At 35.4% G+C, this 21,957-nt stretch overlaps 1 protein-coding gene across 16 annotated transcripts in view; it reads left to right on the top strand.

Moving 5' to 3' along the window:
• THOC2 (THO complex subunit 2) overlaps positions 1-21,957 on the top strand; it is a 117,883-nt gene that overhangs the window by 74,098 nt on the left and 21,828 nt on the right. For 12 of the 16 annotated variants that reach the window (XR_008708338.1, XM_055564407.1, XM_055564403.1 and 9 more), the window contains 13 exons: positions 1,749-1,790; positions 2,232-2,362; positions 2,462-2,563; positions 6,422-6,518; positions 7,163-7,256; positions 7,666-7,746; positions 10,615-10,711; positions 12,123-12,240; positions 13,233-13,412; positions 14,472-14,636; positions 19,025-19,300; positions 20,323-20,464; positions 21,124-21,281. Coding sequence is in view for 15 of the 16 variants with exons in the window: in XM_055564407.1 (XP_055420382.1) it covers positions 1,749-1,790; positions 2,232-2,362; positions 2,462-2,563; positions 6,422-6,518; positions 7,163-7,256; positions 7,666-7,746; positions 10,615-10,711; positions 12,123-12,240; positions 13,233-13,412; positions 14,472-14,636; positions 19,025-19,300; positions 20,323-20,464; positions 21,124-21,281 (1,683 nt within the window). In the remaining variant the exon portion in view is untranslated. The remainder of the gene's footprint in view (positions 1-1,748; positions 1,791-2,231; positions 2,363-2,461; positions 2,564-6,421; positions 6,519-7,162; positions 7,257-7,665; positions 7,747-10,614; positions 10,712-12,122; positions 12,241-13,232; positions 13,413-14,471; positions 14,637-19,024; positions 19,301-20,322; positions 20,465-21,123; positions 21,282-21,957) is intronic. The other 4 variants (XM_055564413.1, XM_055564412.1, XM_055564408.1 and 1 more) reach the window with 1 other exon arrangement.

Here is a 21,957-nt window from a genome sequence, read left to right as displayed (position 1 = left end):
AACAAATGCAAGAATTAATATCTTTTGTCCACCCCCATCCTTTCTCCCACTTCTGCCTGACCATTCAATAAAGCTTTTAGTATTCTTTTGTGGGAATGGAGAGTTTTGTATGTGCTCTAAATTAAAAAGCATATTAAGTTAAACTAAAGGAGACAGTCAAGGAAGTGGAATGTGTAAAGAAAATCACTTTTACCTATGTGTATATCTTGATATTTTTTTGTTCATCTTTATTATAACTAGCCTTTGATAGAAACATTTTCTTACTGTTCTTGTAGATAGTTTCATTGTGCTTTCCATATTTCTTTATCTCTTTCAAATTTTCCTGTTTGTGAAATCCAGAGAATTGATATATAGACATTAAAAACTAATGAAAGTATCTAGTAAGGGAATTAGGACAGCTTAATAACTAGGAAAATGTCTTATTAGTATGGAGAAAACTGCATGTAGCTTTTTTAGGTTCATTTGAATTGTAGTATACTGAACTGAACTGATACTAGGAAAAGAGTAGCTTAACTGCCTTTATCCCCAACACAATACACTGTAAACCTAATTCTTCCCATTATGACATACCCTTATTTCTGCCTCCCAGGGTACACCCAGTATGCCATGAAGCTTCCCCCCCTCCTCCCAACAAAATAAAAGCAACTGTCTAGTTTGTTTTCTGCCAAGCCACTTCTTTATAACCGGACTCCTTATTTGCTGACCAGGATATATGTTGATGACTAAATTGTTTCTGTGAAAGGGAGCCATATTTTTTACCCTGCCAATTAAAAAAAATGTGATTGTTTGTTTTCCCATCAAAGTAATATGACTGTCCCTGAGTTAGTCTTATGTGAAAATGTTGCATGGAAGTTAAATTTCCCTGTAGTAACACCCATTAAATTACTCAATCATGAAAACACACATGCACAAAATATCCTTATCTACCAATAAAGTATGTGAGCTGCTTATTTGCTTTCCCCCTTCTCACACTGGATATTGAGCTAAATCCTTTCCAGAAATCTAGATTGTCCTTGAGTATCAGTTCTTCAGCTGTCCTTTTGGCCTTTGCACACTCCCCACAACACTCCATCTGAATATTCACACACAAATGTTATGATTTCATTTTGAATGAATAGACAGCATTGTCAGACATGGCACTTCAGCAGCCCTCCTGCAAATCCCTGATAAAATAAGGACCCAGGCCATTTTGTTCAAGTCTGTTTAAGTTAGGAAGTGGTTTGGTCTTTGTCAGCAATGTTAGTAATATTTTTGGGCTTATTTCTTGGTGAGGATTAAGTAGTGGTGAATTAAAATGTAGCTTTAAATTTTCTTTGAGTTTAGTTTTTGTTGATATTGCTTTGGTGTTAGATTTTACCAATTCTGAGGGAGAAAACTAGAATGTCTGGAAGGAGAATTGTAAATGCATTATAACCAAATTGAGCTTGCTACAATTTTATAATAAATATTCAGATCAGTTTTAGGATGTGGTAGGTTTGTGATAATGAGGTTGAGGAAAGAATTGGCTTATAAATCTGGCATTTAAAATTCATGAATGTTACAAATTATTTGAAGGTTAGAAATATAAGAATTTAAAATGTTACTTTGTAATAATGTCTATATGTAAAATCTACATGTGTGTAACAAGTTAGGAAAGAATTCAAAACCACATGCAAGTTGATTGTTTTTTGAATTAGAAATGAAGTTGCAACAGCATAATCTTAATCTTTTTGCATTTTATTTATAGTTTTTTTTTTTTTTTATTTTAGTTTCAGTCTGATGGAAGCAAACAAGAAGATAAAGAAAAAACGGTAAGAGACTAGAAAAGTCCAATGTGTCTAATGTTTGTCTAGGTACAGCATACAGTGAATTTTACTGTGAACAAGCTTTAATCACCTATGCGAATAACTATTTTATACTTGTACATGTTGAATATAGCTTTTGGCTTATCATACAAAGTATCTTTTAAGATTGACAGCCTCCTGTTTTTGAGGATTGCCTTGTTCAAGAAAGGAAAAGGGATAAAAAGTCCCTTATTCTTGCTACACCTTTCCTTCCCTCACCTCATTTGCTTTCTTAGATAGAGAAACACAAATACATTGTGAAAAGTACAGTGATAATGTGGGGAATTAGATATGGTGTGTTATGAAATCAAAGAATGGCAATTTTTCCAAGGCTCACATAAATTTGTTTTGGGGGGAGGGATTAATATGCACCGCTTACTGAAATAATTTTTCTTCCCTTCTTCTTAGGAAGTTATCCTTAGCTGTTTGCTTAGCATTACTGACCAGGTATTACTTCCATCTCTTTCTTTGATGGACTGCAATGCTTGTATGTCTGAGGAACTATGGGGAATGTTTAAAACATTTCCATATCAGCATAGGTAAATATATAATATTTTGTATTTTTAGTTAAACAGTTCTAGTGCACTAACCTTGAAATGTTTAACTTTTCATAATTCTTCATCTCATCATTTTTAAAGATATCGTCTGTATGGCCAGTGGAAGAATGAGACTTACAACAGTCATCCACTTTTAGTAAAAGTTAAAGCTCAAACAATAGACAGAGCCAAATATATCATGAAGTAAGTTTTAATTTATTTTTCTTCTTAATATCTGGATCTGATTTACTTTCTTTCAGCCAGCGTGTCTGAGTTTCAGTTTTGAGGATGCCCAGGAGTATTTACTAATGGTATAGCTGATTATATACTTCCCATAGAGTGACTACCAATTTTTGTGGTTTTTAGCTTGTTTTGACTATATTAGCTTTTGTAGGTGTCATTTTGCAAAGCTACAAACTCTATAAAAATCCTTTATAGGTTGAACTATAGGATTTTTTTTTAAAGGAGAGCATACTGTGGCCTTTGCTCAATTTGGGTAATACATCCAATGGCTTATACAAGATAGTCAAAGTTCTAGGAATTTCTGCTAGCATTTTTCCCCCCTTTATGGAAGATCTAGTAGAATCATGCAGAACTATCTCCTTAGGGACTCAACTTTTGAAAAATTTCCATTTTTTAAATTTGTGTGCTTTATTTTCATGTCACTAAAAACATGAGTGATGTTATTCCTAATTCCTAGTAAACTGTTTGAAGTTTAATTATGAAAATTGTATACTTCAAATCACTACTGGTTTAGATACTAATTACACTGCTGCATTGCAAGGATTTTCAGCAAGGCTGTTTTTTGTCATTTCTTTTACATTAGAGCAGTGGTATGGTTATTCTAATTAGAAGTAGTGCATTTTAGTTTAACTAGATTAAACAGTGTGCAGTGAGACTTTCTTTGCCTAGTGATATTATCCTAGGTTGCAGTCTACTAGGGAAACAAGTGTGTGCACAATCACAGTCTGGTTTAATAGATGGCTGTTACACAGCATGTATAAAGTTCTCTGGGACAATTGAGAAGAGAACGAATTATTCCACCTCATGGAAGTTAGGAAAGGAAGGCATGTTAAGAGGTGATATAAGAACTGCTCCTTCTGAAAGAGTTCCAGTTTTAAGAATTCCCCAAGTAGGGTTTCTAGCTTAATAATAGCTAATATTTATGAAGCCATTACTATATGTGATGGACGCTGAACTAAGTGCTTTATATGGATTATTTAATGATGTATTAAATATTGAATCTGTCTCTTCCACTCTCTACCCCCGCTTACTTAGTTCTTTCAGCTGGAGTATTATAGTGCCTTGTATTATTCTCTTTCTTCAAAATCCTTTGGTGACTAACCATTGCCTGCAGGTTATATGTCAAACTTCATGGCATGGTGATATAAGAGCACCTCCATGATCTGTCTCACTATTTCCATCCTCATTTCCTGTCAGTTTTACCTCTAGCTGTACTGAGCCCCACGTATGTTTCCCTGAATGTGCTATGGTCTCCTTTTTCTTTGCATATATTTTTTCTTTTGTTCATACAGATTTTCCCTTACCTCTTTTCCTCTCTCCATCTGGTGACCTCACCCTTGGATGGTGGGCTCCAGTGTCACCTCTGTGAAGCCTTCCATTGCATATACCACCAAGCAAAATTGATTTTTTAAAAATTTAATTAATTAATTTTTGGGGCGCTGGGTCTTTATTGCTGCGTGTGGGCTTTCTCTAGTTGCGGTGCGCGGGCTTCTCATTGCAGTGGCTTCTCTTGTTGCAGAGCACGGGCTCTAGGGTGTGCAGGCTCAGTAGTTGTGGTGCATGGGCTTAGTTGCCCCTCGGCATGTGGAATCTTCCCGGAGCAGGGATCGAACCGTGTCCCCTGCATTGGCAGGCAGATTCTTAACAACTGGACCACCAGGGAAGTCCGATGATTGTTCTTTATTTGTGCCGCCACTATTAAATATGCATATAAATACTATCATACTGCTTATGTATATTGCTATGATTATTTTTCTTTTTAAAATTATCTAATTTTTTTTACTAGTTTATACATTCACATGTTTTAAATTTTAGTAGATATGAAAAAGTAGACAGTAAAAAGTCTCTCACCCTGTCCACTCAGTTCCCCCAAGGGAAAAAAATGTGGCCACTGTTTAGTTTCTTATTTATCATTTGATATTTTTATGTATATGCAAATAGATACAAATATATTATTCCTTCTCTTTTTATACTATTGATAGTGTATAATAAGTAATGTTCTATAAGTTGCTCTAATTGTTTATGAATAAAAAATTTTTTTAAATGGTTTTAAATCTACCTCCCCAGCTGAACTGAGCTTGAGAGTAGGAACTGTTACACATCTTTGTATTTCTAGTGATTAGCACTCTGCCCATCATAGAAGACATTAATATGAATTAATGAATAAGTAAATTAATATAAATGTTTATCACAGAACAATATGTGCAGAATTTTTCATGTATTTGGATTTTTTTGTTAGCTGTAACTGTTACATTAGCCTTGAACAGTATGATTTTAGTATTCATTGAATTTTTTGAGAATGAAATCATTAATTTATTACTTGAGAATTTCACCAGTTTTGATTACTGTTTAAAACATGAATTTCCTATAGGGCATCCAGTAATTCATTCCACAGATGCTCATTGATTGTGTTCCATATGCCAAGCACCATAGTTGCTTGAGGGGAAGACATAATCAAGAGAATATTCCTTTTATTATAATTTTTTTTTTTGGTGGAGGGAGGAAGCAGAAAGGAATGAAATAAAAAAAATGGGAAAGAAATGACTGTTTTTGTCAAGTAGGAGGGCTACCTGAAATAGTAGGGTTAGAAGTAAGGGCAGGTGGTGGTAAGCTTGAAAGTGGAACAGAGTATAGCCAAAGTTTAAAACTGATGAGTCATTCTTTTCTATGGAAAAAAAAAGAAACTGGGCATAGAAAATGGGAAAGGGAAGCAGTTGATGAAATAATTTTGATTAATGTATCAGTTTTGTCTTAAGTTTTTAGAGATAATTATAGTTTGTCACTTCCAGAATGGTCACATTCCTTGAACTGTCAACTAAATTCATTATTTGCTTCATTATATTTTCATTCTAGAAAGCTGTCACTTGTTATTTTTTCAAGTTTCTAGATTTATTATGTAATAATCTCATCAGAAGAGTTTAAGATCCTGTGTAATAATTGTTTTGAATTTGTAAGCATTTCATAGATATAAATTTCCAAAATGTTAGTAAAAGAATACTTAGTAGAGGGTGAATTAAAGAGAAAGGAAAGAGTAGAATTAATTTTTCAGGACTTGATTACTTTGAATATGAAAATCAGAGAACTTCCTGTATCAACTGCAATCTTGGCTATCACTCTTCTAGGGTCACTAAGACAGATGACATGAGGCATTTCAGTGTATTACACCAAATTTGTTATCTTAATCCCTAAACTGATAGTGAGCCCTTCTAAATCTGAAATAATTATTCTCTGTAAGAAGAGTTTCATGTACTTGTAGAGTACGGAGAAGGTAATGGCACCGCACTCCAGTACTCTTGCCTGGAAAATCCCATGGATGGAGGAGCCTGGTGGGCTGCAGTCCATGGGGTTGCTAAGAGTCGGACACGACTGAGCGACTTCACTTTCACTTTTCACTTTCATGCACTGGAGAAGGAAATGGCAACCCACTCCAGTGTTCTTGCCTGGAGAATCCCAGGGACGGTGGAGCCTGGTGGGCTGCCGTCTCTGGGGTCGCACAGAGTCGGACACGACTGAAGCGACTTAGCAGCAGCAGCAGCAGAGTACATTAAGAGTTTTAATGCTTATTAGACTATTACTGTAAAATGAAAATGTGTATATTATAAGTGTTAAGCATTAATACAAGAGTTTAATGCCCTCTTGGAGAATGCATAATCAAAATAGCTCAAGTCCTGCAGTAAAGCATATGATGAGGGTGGTTGTTTATACGGATCCATTTTGGATATATGGGAAATAAATTTTTTTTCATGATGTAACAAAGCTACCAACATTACAAGGGAAATTACTTAAGATGATCCCTGCCACCTTTTTCTCCTCTTGTAGGCGTCTAACCAAGGAAAATGTGAAGCCTTCTGGAAGACAAATTGGGAAGTTGAGCCACAGCAATCCAACCATTTTGTTTGATTATGTATGTTTTGAGGTTAATATTATTTTCAGGGATTTTTCTTTTTGTTGTCTTTAAATTAGCACAAGTGGAAATAGAATGATGTAGGTTTAAAAATGATAGTTTTAGGGGAAAAATCTTTAGCAAATGAACCATTGTATGGTTATTCTAAAAATAAAATTTAGTATGCTATATACTTAATACATTGATCTACTTTTCTAGTAATATGTGACAATGCTGTTGCTATAAACAGATTCTCTGACATTGTCTCATGTATCACATTTTGAGATACAAAAACATTAATAAATACATTAATACATTATTTGTTGATGTAGTTTTTAGAAACACTTGAACAGCATTTCATTGCAATTCAGATGTAACACTTTCATATTTAGAATGTGATTTCTAAAACACATTTGTCGTCAGTCTAGCCTCTATAATTCCAAAATTCAAGTTTGGATGTCCTGGAATTATTTCCTAATTGGAAAATGTGTCCTAAGAAAATATTTTCTTAGGAAATGATAGAATAGTAGGTTTTATATAATAAAACAATGGAAGGAAACTAATTTTAAGTATTATTTCTTTTGAAAAATAAAAAAGACTAGCCATTATTTAGTTAGCACAGTAAAAGTTCTCTTTTGATTAGTTAATGCCTTTTATTCTTTGTTGCCATCTTCCAGATCTTGTCACAAATACAGAAGTATGATAACTTGATAACACCTGTAGTAGATTCATTGAAATACCTCACTTCGTTGAATTATGACGTCTTGGCCTGTATCCTTTCAAATGAAGTAATTCATAGGTTTTACATTTCATAGGTTGTAGTGGTGAATGTTTTTTTTTTCATTCTAAGTTCCTTTCTTAACCATCTGAGGTTGATTCAGATGGCTGATTGGAAGATTGGCCAGTCTGGAGTTTGTGTCTGGGTTGTATATTGGGAAAGATAATGTTAAGATGACCAAAAATCTTTGATATAGTTAGATTCTATCTTGCATGCTAAAAGATGGAAAAGAGGCTGCTAAAAAGAAAAGTTGGTACTATAATGAGTGTATTTTTCAATAATTTGTAATAAATTGAAGCTAACAATTAACTTTTTTCCAAAGGGTGGCATTTTATTGTTCTCTTAGCTAAAAGTCATTGTTAGAGATGTAATGACTTAAAATTTTTTCTTAATATATGAAAGATTGTATCATTGAAGCTTTAGCTAATCCAGAAAAGGAGAAAATGAAACATGATGACACAACCATCTCAAGTTGGCTTCAGAGTAAGTATTTTTATTTTTCCAAGGATGAAATTTCCATCTGTTGTTAACTGCCATGCTATGTATTCTGTTACTTATGCTAAGAAGAATCTATTTGTCAAGAGCTTTTGAGACTGTCTAACCACTCAGCTTGTTCTACAGAGGGTTCAAGTCCTCGGTTGTGTAAGGAGGTTCATATGGTATTTATTCCTTTTCTAACTCAAGAGATCAGTATTGGCTGTGATAGAATTTGGAGAAACATTACTAGGGAGATGAAAGTTCCCATCCATTCTATTATTTTAGAAGAATTAATCTTAAGGGAACTATTCTTCCATCTCTCCTTTCTATCCTGAGGTTCCAGTTACCTTAAAAGAACAAAAACTTGGTTGTTTCATAAAAAGCCCTAGCATTGGGTTTTTTCCCCTTGTGCCTTTGATTTCTAGCAGCCATTTACATTTTCTTTCAAGCAGTTGTGTCTCTAATAGCTGAATCTTCAGTAACTCTCCATTGCCCTTTGAAGTCTGCAATCTGTACTATATCATACAAGTAAGTTCTTTTGGAATCAGGTCCTCTTTCTATACTAGCCTCATCTTTTGCCCCTCCCTAATATTCTAGTTCAAATGGAAAGTGAACTTCTTGCACTTTCCATGGCCCTTTTGCACATATTATTCCCTCTTCTTGGGGGTACACATCCATGCCCACTCATCTCTTCCAGCACACTTCTACTTATTCATTAGATTTCAAGTCACTTTCTTTGGGAAGCTTTCCCTGTTAACACCTCCCACCCAAAATGTCAGAATAAAATGTCCCTCTTCGGTACTGTTGTGTAGCTTTTTATTCATCATAGTTATTTTAGTTTACTTTTCTGTATCTTTCTGTAATGTAAGCTCCTTGAGACCAGGACCTGTGTTTTGTGCATTATCCTTTAGGTGCTCAGCAAATAATTGTTGAAAAGGATGCAGATCACTTGACTTCACTAGGGTCTCCTCCTCTTGTCTTGACTGGGATTTTCTCCCTACTAATGTGATAAAGACTATTGGCTAAAATTGGTCTTTTGTTTGCTTCTTGGTCTGGTGATGTTTCCTTGCACTTCCACAACTGGTGTCACATTCCTAGATAAAGTGAGATTTTTTTTGTGACTCAAACTTTTGAGGGGCAAGTGTTTTGTTGATCATTCAAGTTTGAGTTATATGAAAGATTCTGTTGTGGCCTAATTCATGTCACAGGTTGTGGAATCAGGCCTAAATATTTGAATCACTGTTCTACCTCATACCCAACTCTGTGATCCTTAGCTAGTTTCATGACATAACTGTTCCAGAATTTTCCTTATTGATAGGTTTATACTAACTTGAGATGATTATTGCAAAGATTAAATGAGATAATTACATAAAGAGCTTAGTAGTTACTTGGCATATGTATGATCAATGAATATTAGCTATTAGGTTGGTGCAAAAGTAATTGCAGTTGTGCATTGTTGAACTTTGCCATTTGATATTGAAATACCTTCTTAAATAAATGTGGTTATACACTTTTGTATAAAATGATGTTATATAACATTTTAATGTGCATTTCTCACTTTATTATTTTTTTGCTTATGACTTACTACTTGCTGTTTATTTTATATTTATTTTAGACTAGGGAAATGATGTTAGACAAAAAACAAATTCGAGTGATTTTCTTATTTGAGTTCAAAATGGATTGTAAAGCAGCAGAGACAACTTGCAACATCAACAATGCATTTGGCCCAGGAACTGCTAGTGAATGTACAGTGCAGTGGTAGTTCAAGAAGTTTTGAAAAGGAGACAAGAGCCGTGAAGATAAGGAGCACACTGCCCGGCCATCTAGTTGACAGTGACCAACTGAGAGGATTATCAAAGTATCTAACAGCTACACAAGAAGTTTCCCAAGAACTCTGTCAACCATTCTATGGTTGTTTGGCATTTGAAGCAAATTGGAAAGATGAAAAAGCTTGATAAGTGGGTGCCTCATGAGCTCACGGCAAATCAAAAAAATCATCATTTTGAAGTGTTGTCTTCTCTTTCTCTACATAACAACAAAAAACCATTTCTTGATTGTGACATGTGACAAAAAGTGGATTGTGTAAGACAACTGGGGATGACCAGCTCAGTGGTTGAACCAAGAAGCTCCAAAGCACTTCCCAAAACCAAACTTGCACCAAAAAAGGTCATGGTCACTGTTTGGTGGTCTGCTGTTGGTCTGATCCACTACAGCTTTCTGAATCCTGGCGAAACCATTGCACCTGAGAATTATGCTCAGCAAATTGATGATGTGCACCGAAAACTGCAGTGCTTGCATCCGGCATTGATCAACAGAAAGGGCCCAGTTTTTCTCCATGACAGTGCCTGACCGCATGGCACACAGCCAACACTTCAAAAGTTGAATGAATTGGGTTACAAAGTTTCACCTCATCTGCCACGTTCACCTGACCTGTCGCCAGCTGACTACCACTTCTTCAAGCATCTTGACAACTTTTTGCAGGGTAAATGCTTCCATAATCAGCAGGATGCAGAAAATGCTTTCCAGGAGTTCGCCAAATCCTGAAGCATGGATATTTTATGCTTTAGGAATAAACAAACTTATTTCTCATTGGCAAAAATGTGTTGATTGTAGTGGTTCCTATTTTGATTAATAAAGATGTGTTTGAGCCTAGTTATAATGATTTAAAATTTCACTGTCTGAAACCGCAATTGCTTTTGTACCAACCTTAATATTATTAATTATAAAATTCTATTCAGTGGCATCAGCAACAGTTTTTCCCAGCTCATTTTGTTTTGCAAATTGAGTTAGTTGAAATGACACTTAATATTGTGCTTTTTGTTTTACGAACTGTTTTTTTTAAAAGCCCTGTTTGTTTGTTTTTTTTCCATATAGGTCTGGCTAGTTTCTGTGGTGCAGTTTTTCGTAAATATCCAATTGATCTTGCTGGTCTTCTTCAGTATGTGGCTAATCAGCTAAAGGCAGGCAAAAGGTATTCATAGCAAATTATATGTAAATGAAATTCAATAATTAGAGTGCTTCTGCTGGTATTGGGATACTGAGGTTGCTAGTATCTTGAAAAACTATTTGTTGGTTGTAGACTTAAGAATAATAGTTGTTCACTTATTTACATGGAATTCTTAAAAGAAATTAAAGAAATTATAACTTACATATATAAACAATTTTATAATTTTATAATATTTGGCTATATATGTAACTCATTAAAAAATTCATATTGACTATGCATTAGACTTTTGAATAAATGATTGATATATTTTAAATCCTCTTATGGCAAAACATATTGCACTATTGATTATGCTACTGGGCAGGAATTGGCCTTTACATTGAGCATTTGGTAGGAATGTGTTTATTTTGAAGGTGTATGTACTATCTTTAAAACAACTATTTTTTGAATTTAAACTTTAGAGATAGGTAACATTAATGTATCTTTGGACACTGTCCTCTTTTCTGTATAAATAATTTTATTATTTTATTCTGGACTAATATCAGTGCTTAGAGTTTGAATTAGAATGTAGATTAAACCCCATCAGCAATAGACTGACTAGACTAAGAATTGAAAAATATTTTCAAAAGCTTTCTGGTAGAAAGCAAACAAATCTGTAAAGCTCTCTGGTGCTTCAAACAAGTATTATCTAAGTAATTCTTGACAGATTGTTTTGGTTTAGGGAAAAATTTAAAAAAGAAAAACAAAACTATGTTAAGGATCTATTGGCCGTTCCCATACATTTGACTCTTCTGTGACTATTTAGGCCAGGAAAATAATCATGTTACTTTAAAATCTCCAGTTCAGTCTTCTGTACAGTGATACAGTTTTTGTGACCATCTAATGGAAAGATTTTATTGGTACTTGTTGCATACTAATTTGCATGAGGGCCCTCTTGTTTTCAAAAACTATGTTTAGAGAAGCAAGGCAAGTTGAGAGAGTAAGCACTTACTCTCTTGGAAAAACCACCATTCTTCTTTCTAAGAAAAAAGGAGTCTTAGAAAAACCACTGTTCCTTTGTCTGTTAACTTGTATCTTGGGTATGCTTAGCTTTACCTTTCTTTGGAAACACACCTGCATCTATTTTGTAGAAAAGTATGTTTTTACTTCATTACTTAACAAATTAAGGAAGATCTTAGAAGTCATAAGGTGTTATTTTCATCAGTAGTCATAAACTTAGAGAATTCAAATGAATAACTGTTGGCACAGTAATAAATATGCTTAAGGCAGACCTCCAAACTGTCATCTTAGGCTCAAATATTGCAACTTTGAACTTGCATTTCCTTCCTTTTTCCCTTTCTCCTCTCCCTGCCTCCATTCCTCCTTCTTAGTGTATTAATTACAACTGATTTACATTTGAAGTTTCAACTATAGACTGTTTCTTATTTTTCCTAAATAGTTTTGACCTGCTTATACTGAAAGAAGTGGTACAAAAAATGGCAGGAATAGAAATTACAGAAGAAATGACAATGGAGCAACTAGAAGCCATGACTGGTGGAGAGCAACTAAAAGCTGAGGTGAGAGTTGCTCTTTTTGTTTAGTGACTTAAAATTCAAACTGGGTGCATGCTACCTTTTAAATTCACATTAAAAAAAGTACTTTGAAATATACCTCACCAAGGAAATGAAAGACTTATTATGCTGAGAACTATAAAACATTAATAAAGGAAATTGAAGATGATTCAAATAAATGGAAAGATATTCCATGCTCTTGGATTGGAAGAATTAACATTGTTAAAATGGCCATACTACCCAAAGCAATCTACAGTTAATGTCATCCCTGTCAAAATATCTAGGACTTTTTTTTTTTTTTTTTACAGAACTAGAACAGATAATCCTAGAATTTATATGGAACCATAAAAGACCCAGAATTGCCAAAGCAATTTTGAGGGAAAAAAACAAAGCTGGAGGCATAACCCTCCCAGACTTCAGACAGTACTACAAAGCTACAGTAATAAAAATGTATGCTTGTTCATAATAAAGAATTTAAACATCAAATAAGTACATAAAGCTAAATGTCAAAGCCATACCCTTCTCTTATAATCGTCCCCACCTCCTTTTTAAAAATGGCAATGTTCTAGTTATTTAAACCTTTTTAAAAAGCTGAAACAAAGTATAAAAGATAGTAATACATCTAAAAGGAAATAAATATCAAATCTTCTGTGGTCCTTGATACTCCAGCTGGCATAAATCTGAGCATAGTTACTCTGTTGTTGAATCTGCTCTGAACTGACTAAAGAATAATCCTTTATAAGGAACCACATGGTAGAAAGTGGAAAATATGTAGAAGTTTAAAGACAATTGGCAGTTATCTTTAAGCCAGTGACTAAAGCCAGTGGCAGTTATAGTGTCAGTAAAATAAATTTGTCAGGAGAGGGAAGGATTGTAAGGTGTGTGAGATTTTTTATTTTCAGGATTGTAACCAAACCTTTCCTGTTTTCTTTTTTCAAATCAGATGGCATGTGTTATGTACTGGTACACTAGTAAAATGTATGTCTTCTCTTTTGCAGGGTGGTTATTTTGGCCAGATAAGAAACACGAAAAAATCCTCCCAGAGATTAAAGGATGCACTATTAGACCATGATCTTGCTCTTCCTCTCTGCTTGCTTATGGCTCAGCAGAGGAATGGGGTAATCTTTCAGGAAGGTGGAGAGAAACATTTGAAACTTGTGGGAAAACTCTATGATCAGGCAAGTTAAAGTGGCCTTTGTGTTTCTGTGGGTTTTTAAATCTTGATAATGGAAAATATAGAATGTTATGTAATTTGAAAAATGTCATTTTGCTCATCATATATATTATATATACCATGGTATATGTATTATATATATATTATGGTGTATATTATATATGATATATATATTATGGCATATGATGTATATATAAAATAGACATTCTGGAAATAGGGACAATTTCTGTGCAAATTATGATATTTAAGAGATGGCTCTAGGGGATATAATATAAGGTTTTGAGTCATTTTTGAAAATTTTATGGTAATAAACTTGCATTTATAATATACACAAGTTTAGAACAAAAACCTAACAAAATGTGAATAATGATAATCATAGATTGTATAATGAACCCTTGATCAATTTTAAGCTTTAACAACTTTACATGGTGATGTTAATTGTAGCACTCTCTAAGAATGTATTGATGTGTTCTGGTCAATAACATTCAGGTGACAAAAGACGTAGTAATATGTCTCTAGTCAATAATGCGTTAAGCACCAAAACCTATGGCTAACCTAAAAAATGTGTTTAACTATCACCATATTACAAGGTAATAAAAAAATCACACGTGTTTTATAAATTTTCTACTTTTAAGGGCCAAGAGAATTGACTTGTGTATACATAATGTTCTATAAAATTTAGGTAAATGTATTTTACCACTAAAAGTGGTGAACTTGAGACCCTGGTCGACTATCAAAACACCTGTGGCGGATTCATGTCGATATATGGCAAAACCAATACAATATTGTAAAGTAATTAGCCTCCAATTAAAATACATAAATTTATATTAAAAAAATTCTCAAATTAGTCAACTTTTCAGGACCTGAGTGTATTTTTTGTAATATGGTTATATGATTAAGTTTGTGGATTGTCTCCAAAGTTCTTTCAAGTAGTAATATTTGAATTCTTAATTGTTAATCAAAATATTGTTAAAAAGAACATCTTAGTCATTTTGGAAAACATTACATTGGTTTAATAAAATGTTAGCACATTTGTGTTTTTTGTCTTATTTTTTAAATTTAGTGTCATGATACCCTGGTACAGTTTGGTGGGTTTTTAGCATCTAATCTAAGCACAGAAGATTATATAAAGCGAGTGCCTTCAATTGATGTGCTCTGTAATGAATTTCACACACCTCATGATGCAGCATTTTTCCTGTCTAGGCCAATGTATGCACACCATATTTCGGTAAGTATAAGTATTTTTGCTGCCATTCCAAGAATGATTCCACATTACTTCTTAACTGTTTTATTTGTAAGTGCATAGTTTGACATAGGTTATTAGAGAGTTGCTCTTTTGTTAGTATTCAGCTCTGAGCAGCGGTCAATGAACATAACCCTTTTAAAAAGGAAAGTCTTTCTAGTTCTATAATTTTACTGTTACTACACTACCGGTTGTCCAAGTTGATATCTTATAGATCCTCTAGAACTATAGTTTTTAAACATTAGTGCAGATCATCAGGAAATTATTAGAGAACCACCAGGGAAGCATCTTAAAAACTTAACCCCATGTCCATAAATTCTGATTTAGAAATTTGAATGCTACCAGAGAATTTTTGCTTTTTTTTTTTTTTTTTAAATAAGACTAGATGATTCTGATGCAGATGAATGTGGCATATCATTCTGAGAAACACCCCTAGTGAGTTTCCTTAGTGACAGTTATCCTTGTCAGATAGTTGACTTGCTATTACACATACTGCCTTGGAAGAAAAGACTGAAAGACTTAACCACCCCCAAACATTGTAAATACTCCTGCACTTTCTGTTGTGTAACTTCTAGGAAAGGTATATTCATGGTTCCTGTTTTATTTCTCTCCACCTAAATAAAAAATAAATGAAAACAAACAACAACAAAAAGCAAACTAGAGTCCCCCCGAGTAGGTTATCTCTTTAGTGACTGTACTGAAAATCAAGTAAGGATGTGGGGTAAGAGGAGAAAGCCCTTCCTCTTCTTGTCTATCTGCTACCTGGACTCTTCCCTTCAAAGCCATTACCTCTAATAGGAGTTTACTTTTCCTTTTTCCTCATGGCCATGGTCAGTCCTCTCTTTGGAAACTGTGGTCTTCTCCACTCTGACTAGAGTCTAAGCATGTTCTTCATTTTTGTGTAGGCTTGGATTCTGGCCCTTCTGTTTATCTGTTGTTTTTAAGTCTGTACTGTGCAAGGCTTTCATTACATATTTGAGGCAAGATCTTGGTTCCCCTCTCTTTAACTAGGATCCCTTCTTTTTTCCAGTAGGGATACAGGGCTGTGTATTAGAGTTTGGCAAAACATGCTGAGAAATTTGGGATCTAACTGATCATTTGATCAACCTATTTAGTTGTAAACCTAGCTGTTAGTGTTTACATATCAACTGCTACAGTCTCACACTTAACTTCTAACAACTAACTAAATGTTAATGGATTCAACTATTGCTTGCAATACTGTGCTTTACTCTCTAGAGGGAAAAAGACAATAAGGGAGTAAGATTGGGTTGTTGCTTCTCCTTCAGACTCTTCTCAATCTAGAAAATTTATATTCTCTTTGTGTAGGTATATTTTGTGTTGTTGCTCCACCCCCAGTATATCAGTCTCAGCTATACAACAGAGGACCTGATTTCTTGAGGGACTGAGGTGGTAGAATTGCTTCATCTCAGAAGTTCTGACCTACTGTGTACTATACTGAGAAATGAACACACTAATCAGTGATATTGAACCCTAGCAAAGAGGAAAACTTGGTTGCTTGATGTTGGCTAAATGTTTCCAGGTCAGAATATGGAGCAGATCATTCATACCAACAGCTACTTTTTCCATAGTCTGTAGAAAATATTGCTTAAGAGATAAAAATATCTAAACAAAGAAATGTCATTCCCCTCTCAGGGTTGAGAGGAAAACAGAACTACAGAGGTGGCTGTACAACCAAGTCAGAGGTAGGCCACATACCACCTCCTGGAAAGGGAGTTCCTCGGCAACCTCGGTTGCACAGGATTGGGCAGCCAAGCTTCCCTTGGGATCCTTACTTTGCCTCTTGAAAAAGCCCCTCTTGGAGAACTACCCCCCCCCCCAACTCTTAAAAATACCTATTTTGTTTCTTGGCCATGCCGTGAAGCATGTAGGATCTTCGTTCCCAAACCAGGGACTGTACCTGCATGCTCTGTATTGGAGACGTGAAGTCCCAACCACTGGACTGCCAGAGAAGCCCCTTGAAGAACCTTTGATGAGAGAGTATGAGTATTAGAGGGCAGCTGGGTCCCTTCCATAAAGTGATTACTGGCAGACTCTCCTGGGAATAATTAAGCCAACCAAATACTGCTCAGATTGTTAGAGTGTTTTGAACAGTAATTAGAGGTACAGCAGAGACTTCCTGGCAGTCCAGTGGTTAGGACTCTGCTTGCACTGCAGGGGACATGGATTTAGTTGCTGGTTGGGGAACTAAGATCCCATATGCCACGAGGCACAGCCAGAAAAAACAGCAATAACAGTGAGTATCAGTTCTATTCTGTAGGTCTAGTTCCTCAGGTGACTTTGTAGAACTGTTAAACTTATCAATTTGACTGAAGATGTGAGCTTGAAGAGGGGTTAAACTGACTTTAGGCAAGGAAGTATTTGTCCTCAACAAATATGAAGTATAGCCATCTTTTCTGATTGAGCCTGTTTTATTTTCAGCTAGATAAGAACCAGGAGGATGCCTGGCAATAGAAGTCACAGATTCAGAATGAAAGGATTAGAGAGACTAGGGCTACCATATAACACTCTCATGTTGTTATTGTTTATTCACTAAGTCTTGTCTGACTCTTTGCCACCCCTTGGACTGCAGCATGCCAGGGTCCTCTGTCCATGGGATTTCCCAGGCAAGAATACTGGTTTTAATCGTTGAGACCCACCTTGCAACACTGGTCTCAAAGAAAGGCTTTCCCTCTAGTTCATATTCTAAATATGACCAAATCAGGTAGATAAGCTATCTTATGCAGGTAATTTCAGCACTGTTTTATTCTGTTTTGTTAGAACCTGAGCAGATATCATTCTGCACACATAGGTTCATATTAGTTGACTTCAATAGGGCTTCAGTAGGATCAAAAATGTTAAAGTCTTTCTTATCACAGCTACTATTCTCTCAGGTTTCTGGTGTAATTGGGACCTCTCTCCTAAGTAATGTTCTTTTTATTTATAGCTTTGTCATGTGTAGCCTCAGTAGTTATCAGTGTGCTCTCTAAAATGGGGATAACAAGAGATAATTTTTCCCACTTCTAAAATAATTGTATGATTCTCTATTCTGCTTGAGATATCCTGTGAAACAAAGAGCACTTGGTGTGCCTTTAAGCCAATGAGCCTAGAGTATGGCAGCACTCAGTGGGAACAGCAGCCAGATTGTAAGGAGCCAAGACTCTGCTTGTCATGATGCAGAATTGGAAGTAGGACCTTTGACTTCTGACCTTCTAGTTCTGGGTTCCATGTTTAGCAAAAACTGAATGATTTAGGTGCTTTTCTAACATAAAGAAGCAGCTAGTTTTAGACGTCATCTTAGGTTCATCTTCAGGGATGATGCCTAACCCAGACAGTTTTCTGGATGAGAGCTCTTTCATCTTAAACTGAAGGACATGAGACAGTAGCAACAACTCTACTTTGTATTGTTTTCTTTTTTATGCTTGGCATATATTTTATGAACTATTGATAATATGTGGTCCCTTCTGTTGTACTAACAGATTCTTTTTTTCATACAATTAATCCCGACTCTCCCCCAAACCAATCAAGCCAAAAAATAAGCTTTAGGAAGTCAGTTCCCATATGCTTTAAACTTCAGTATACCATAGTCGTTCAGAGAAAATCTTATTTGGCTTAGCAATAGGATTACCCGTAGGTCCTTGTTTGCCCAAGACTTTCCCAGTTTCAGCACTACAGTCTTGCATCCTTGGAAACCTCTCAATCACAGGGAGATCTGGACAGTCGGTTCTCCTACTTAGCAGTCTTATGGTGATGTTCTCATAACCTTTCTTTGTGTTGATCCAGCTTCTTAATTGACAGATCATAACAGATGACAGGGGCTACATGTAGTGATAAAACATTCTGTCTTGGTTTGCTGTCCTGCTTCGTTCCTAGTGTTTAGACCATCTACTTGGTTCCCTTGAATATTTCAAAAGCAGGAGTGGAAACCCCACCTCTTCAGTCCTTGATGCAGCAGCAAGAGAGTATAGTGGAGGAAATGGTCAAGGGGCTCACATACCCTATTCACTTACTCAGCAGAAACTTGTGCAATAGGAATCTTCTGAAAATCTCCTAATAAGATCACAGGACTAAATACTGAAACAGCTTCCAGGGATGATTTATCTTTAATGTTGTTGGTAAGAAATTAGATTTCCTGCAACATTTTTGATTGGTTATTTTCTGATTCTTGAAAAGGGGACCTAGGTTTTTTTTTGGTAACTTTTTATTTTTTACTGGAGTATGGTCAGTTAACAATGTTGTGATAGTTTCAGGTGAACAGCAAAGGGACTCAGCCATAGATATATATGTGTATCCATTCAAGGGAACCTAGGTTTTTATACTATGAAAGTCATTGGTATAAATATTGTATGTATGTGTTTTTACTTTTTTATCTCCAGTCAAAGTATGACGAACTTAAAAAATCAGAGAAGGGAAGTAAACAGCAGCATAAAGTTCATAAGTACATCACATCATGTGAAATGGTGATGGCTCCTGTTCATGAAGCAGTGGTTTCCTTACACGTTTCCAAAGTCTGGGATGACATCAGTCCTCAATTCTATGCCACATTCTGGTCATTGACAATGTATGACCTTGCAGTTCCACATACCAGCTATGAACGGGAAGTCAATAAACTTAAAATCCAGATGAAAGCAATTGATGACAATCAGGAAATGGTAGGTTTTTGTTCTAGTAGCTCAAGAAAAATAACTTCATGGTATTAATTCAACATTTTCCATACCTTGGAATTATATTAGCTCAAGTTTCTATCTTGTTATTTTATAATGTTTTTCTAAGTGGGTTTAGAAGTGATCTCTCCATGAGTGGGGGCAGGGGCTTGGTGAGTGCATGGAGGTTATGATCAATCAGAAGGTATTCAACTTTGCTTTTCTACCGAATGCTGTGCTAGCAACTTAAAATGGTCTGTGTTACTAATTGCATGAAGAATAGGAATTCCCCAGAGGAGAATTCTTTAGGAGAAAACTTTATTGAAGAGGTGAGTCTTAAACTGAATAGGCCTTGAAGATAGGTTAGGTTTAGAAATATGGAGGCAAATTGGCAACTCTAGAGCTTCAGTGAAGGTATGAAGTAATCTAAAGTTTAAAGAGACCATTTGTACTATAGTAAATGGGCTTAGTGATAAATTTGAATGATTAGGATGGTGCCCAATGCTGTAGAGCAATGAAAGTTAGAAAGGAAGGCTTGATAAAATTCAGAGCTATTTTAGGTTCCTGAGCAGGGAAGCAATAATGGTAAAAATGGTACTTTAGAAAGCTTGCTCATAACAGTGGTATGAAGGATTCATTTGGTAGGCCAAGGGATTGGCATGAGGCAGTAGACCACCTAGGTGGCTTTTGGGTAATTCATTATGAGGTACTGAGAGCATAGACTATGGTGGAGGTAGTGGGAATGCAAGGGACTTGTAAGCAGTTAGAATGTTGAAACAGAGAAGGAGGGATCCAAGATGACTCTATGCCTCAGACTAAAAGTACCCCTGTTGAGAAGGTAGCCTATTTTGGTAGGGTACAAAGACTGACTTTATTGATTGGAGGTGAAAGCACATCCAAGTGGACTCCTAAACATCCCTGTTGAAGTAATTAGTATAAAACACTGGCATTTATCTCCTTACATTTTTTAATTAAAAGAAGGAGAAGTAATGTGCCTATAGTTAGAAAAGTATCTAACTTATACTTTGTAGCCTCCAAATAAAAAGAAAAAAGAGAAGGAGCGATGTACTGCCCTTCAGGACAAGCTTCTCGAAGAAGAAAAGAAACAGATGGAACATGTACAGCGAGTTCTGCAGAGACTGAAACTGGAAAAGGACAACTGGCTTTTAGCAAGTAAGTTGTTGGAATTGTTACATTTCTGCCACTTAACATTAAAAAAGCAGAGGTTTATAACTTTGGAGATACTGAAGTGTATTATGTTTGTAGTTCAACTCAGTGTTCACTATCCCATTCTTTGGTTTACTTGCTAAGTTGTGTCTGACTCTGCGAGCCCATGGACTGTAGCCCATGAGGCTCTTCTGTCCATGGGAATCTCCAGGCAAGAACACTGAGTGGGTTGCCATTTTCTTCTCCAGGGGATCTTCCTGACCCAGGGATCAAATTCGAGTCTCCTGCATTGCAGACAGATGCCTTACCAACTGAGCTACAAGGGAAGCCCATCCCGTTCTTTGGTTATTCATTAATGCAGAGTTGATTTCACATGTTCACTGAAAGAACAGATTTAGTTCGTAATGAAATTAATTGACCATATTGGCAGCTTATCATTCAATTCTTATGTCTAAAATCTTATTTCTGGAGAAATTATAGGTAGAAAAATGTCCACAGAGTGAAAATGAAAGTCTTATCCCAGGCATGACCTTTTGGTTACAAACTATAAATAGTTTGTGGTTTTATAGCATTCTCTACACTAAAGTTAATGTTGTCATGTTTAGTGACCTTGAGGCACTTGAGGAAGAAGTCTACCACTTAATATATTCTTCCCTTATTTTTAGAATCTACCAAAAATGAGACCATCACAAAATTTCTACAGCTGTGTATATTTCCTCGATGTATTTTTTCAGCAATTGATGCTGTTTACTGTGCTCGTTTTGTTGAATTGGTACATCAACAGAAAACTCCAAATTTTTCCACACTTCTTTGCTATGATCGAGTAAGTTCTTTTTATTGCAACCTTTAAAAAAAGTCTCACACAAAGATAGCTAAACATTATAATCTGTGGAGGTATTATTTGTGTGTGGTTAAAAGTATGAGCTCAAGAGCCAAGTGCCTGAACTTGAATCCTAGCTCTGCTACTTTCTAGCTATATGATCTTTGGCAAGTTTTTTAATCTCTCTGTGCCTCAGTTTTCTATCTGTAAAATGGGATAATAGTACCTGATTCATAAGATTGTTGTGAGGATTAAATGAGTCATTACATACAAAAGCACTTTGATTAGTGCCTGGTATATATAATAAGCACCCCCTTGTTAATCCATTAACTCTACATTTGAGTTTATGCATTCTTAACCTTCACCCCCTCAAAAAACAACAAAAAAGCTTACACTTTGCACATATATAAAAGCCAGGACACTTTTTAGTATGGTCACATTCACAGATTTTTGCATCTGGCTTTTTTCTTAATAATAAATTACTGCATTTTATGGTTTAAAAATCTGATTTATGTTACAGCCTCTTAGCTGCCTATTTCTAGTTTCTGTCAGCCTCGCTTCTGCTTAACCCTGCTTGACTGCTCCCTGTAACCCCATTAATATCTATGGCTAAGTCTGTTAAAAAGTTATGATGTAATAACAATGATATTTTTTTTCTTTTGTCATTGTAAATCAGCTT

The sequence above is a fragment of the Bubalus kerabau genome, chromosome X, assembly GCF_029407905.1.
Source record: "Bubalus kerabau isolate K-KA32 ecotype Philippines breed swamp buffalo chromosome X, PCC_UOA_SB_1v2, whole genome shotgun sequence".
NCBI lineage: Eukaryota > Metazoa > Chordata > Mammalia > Artiodactyla > Bovidae > Bubalus > Bubalus kerabau.
The sequence above is the reverse complement of the archived record's forward strand: the minus strand, read 5'-3'. Positions and strand labels throughout refer to the sequence as shown.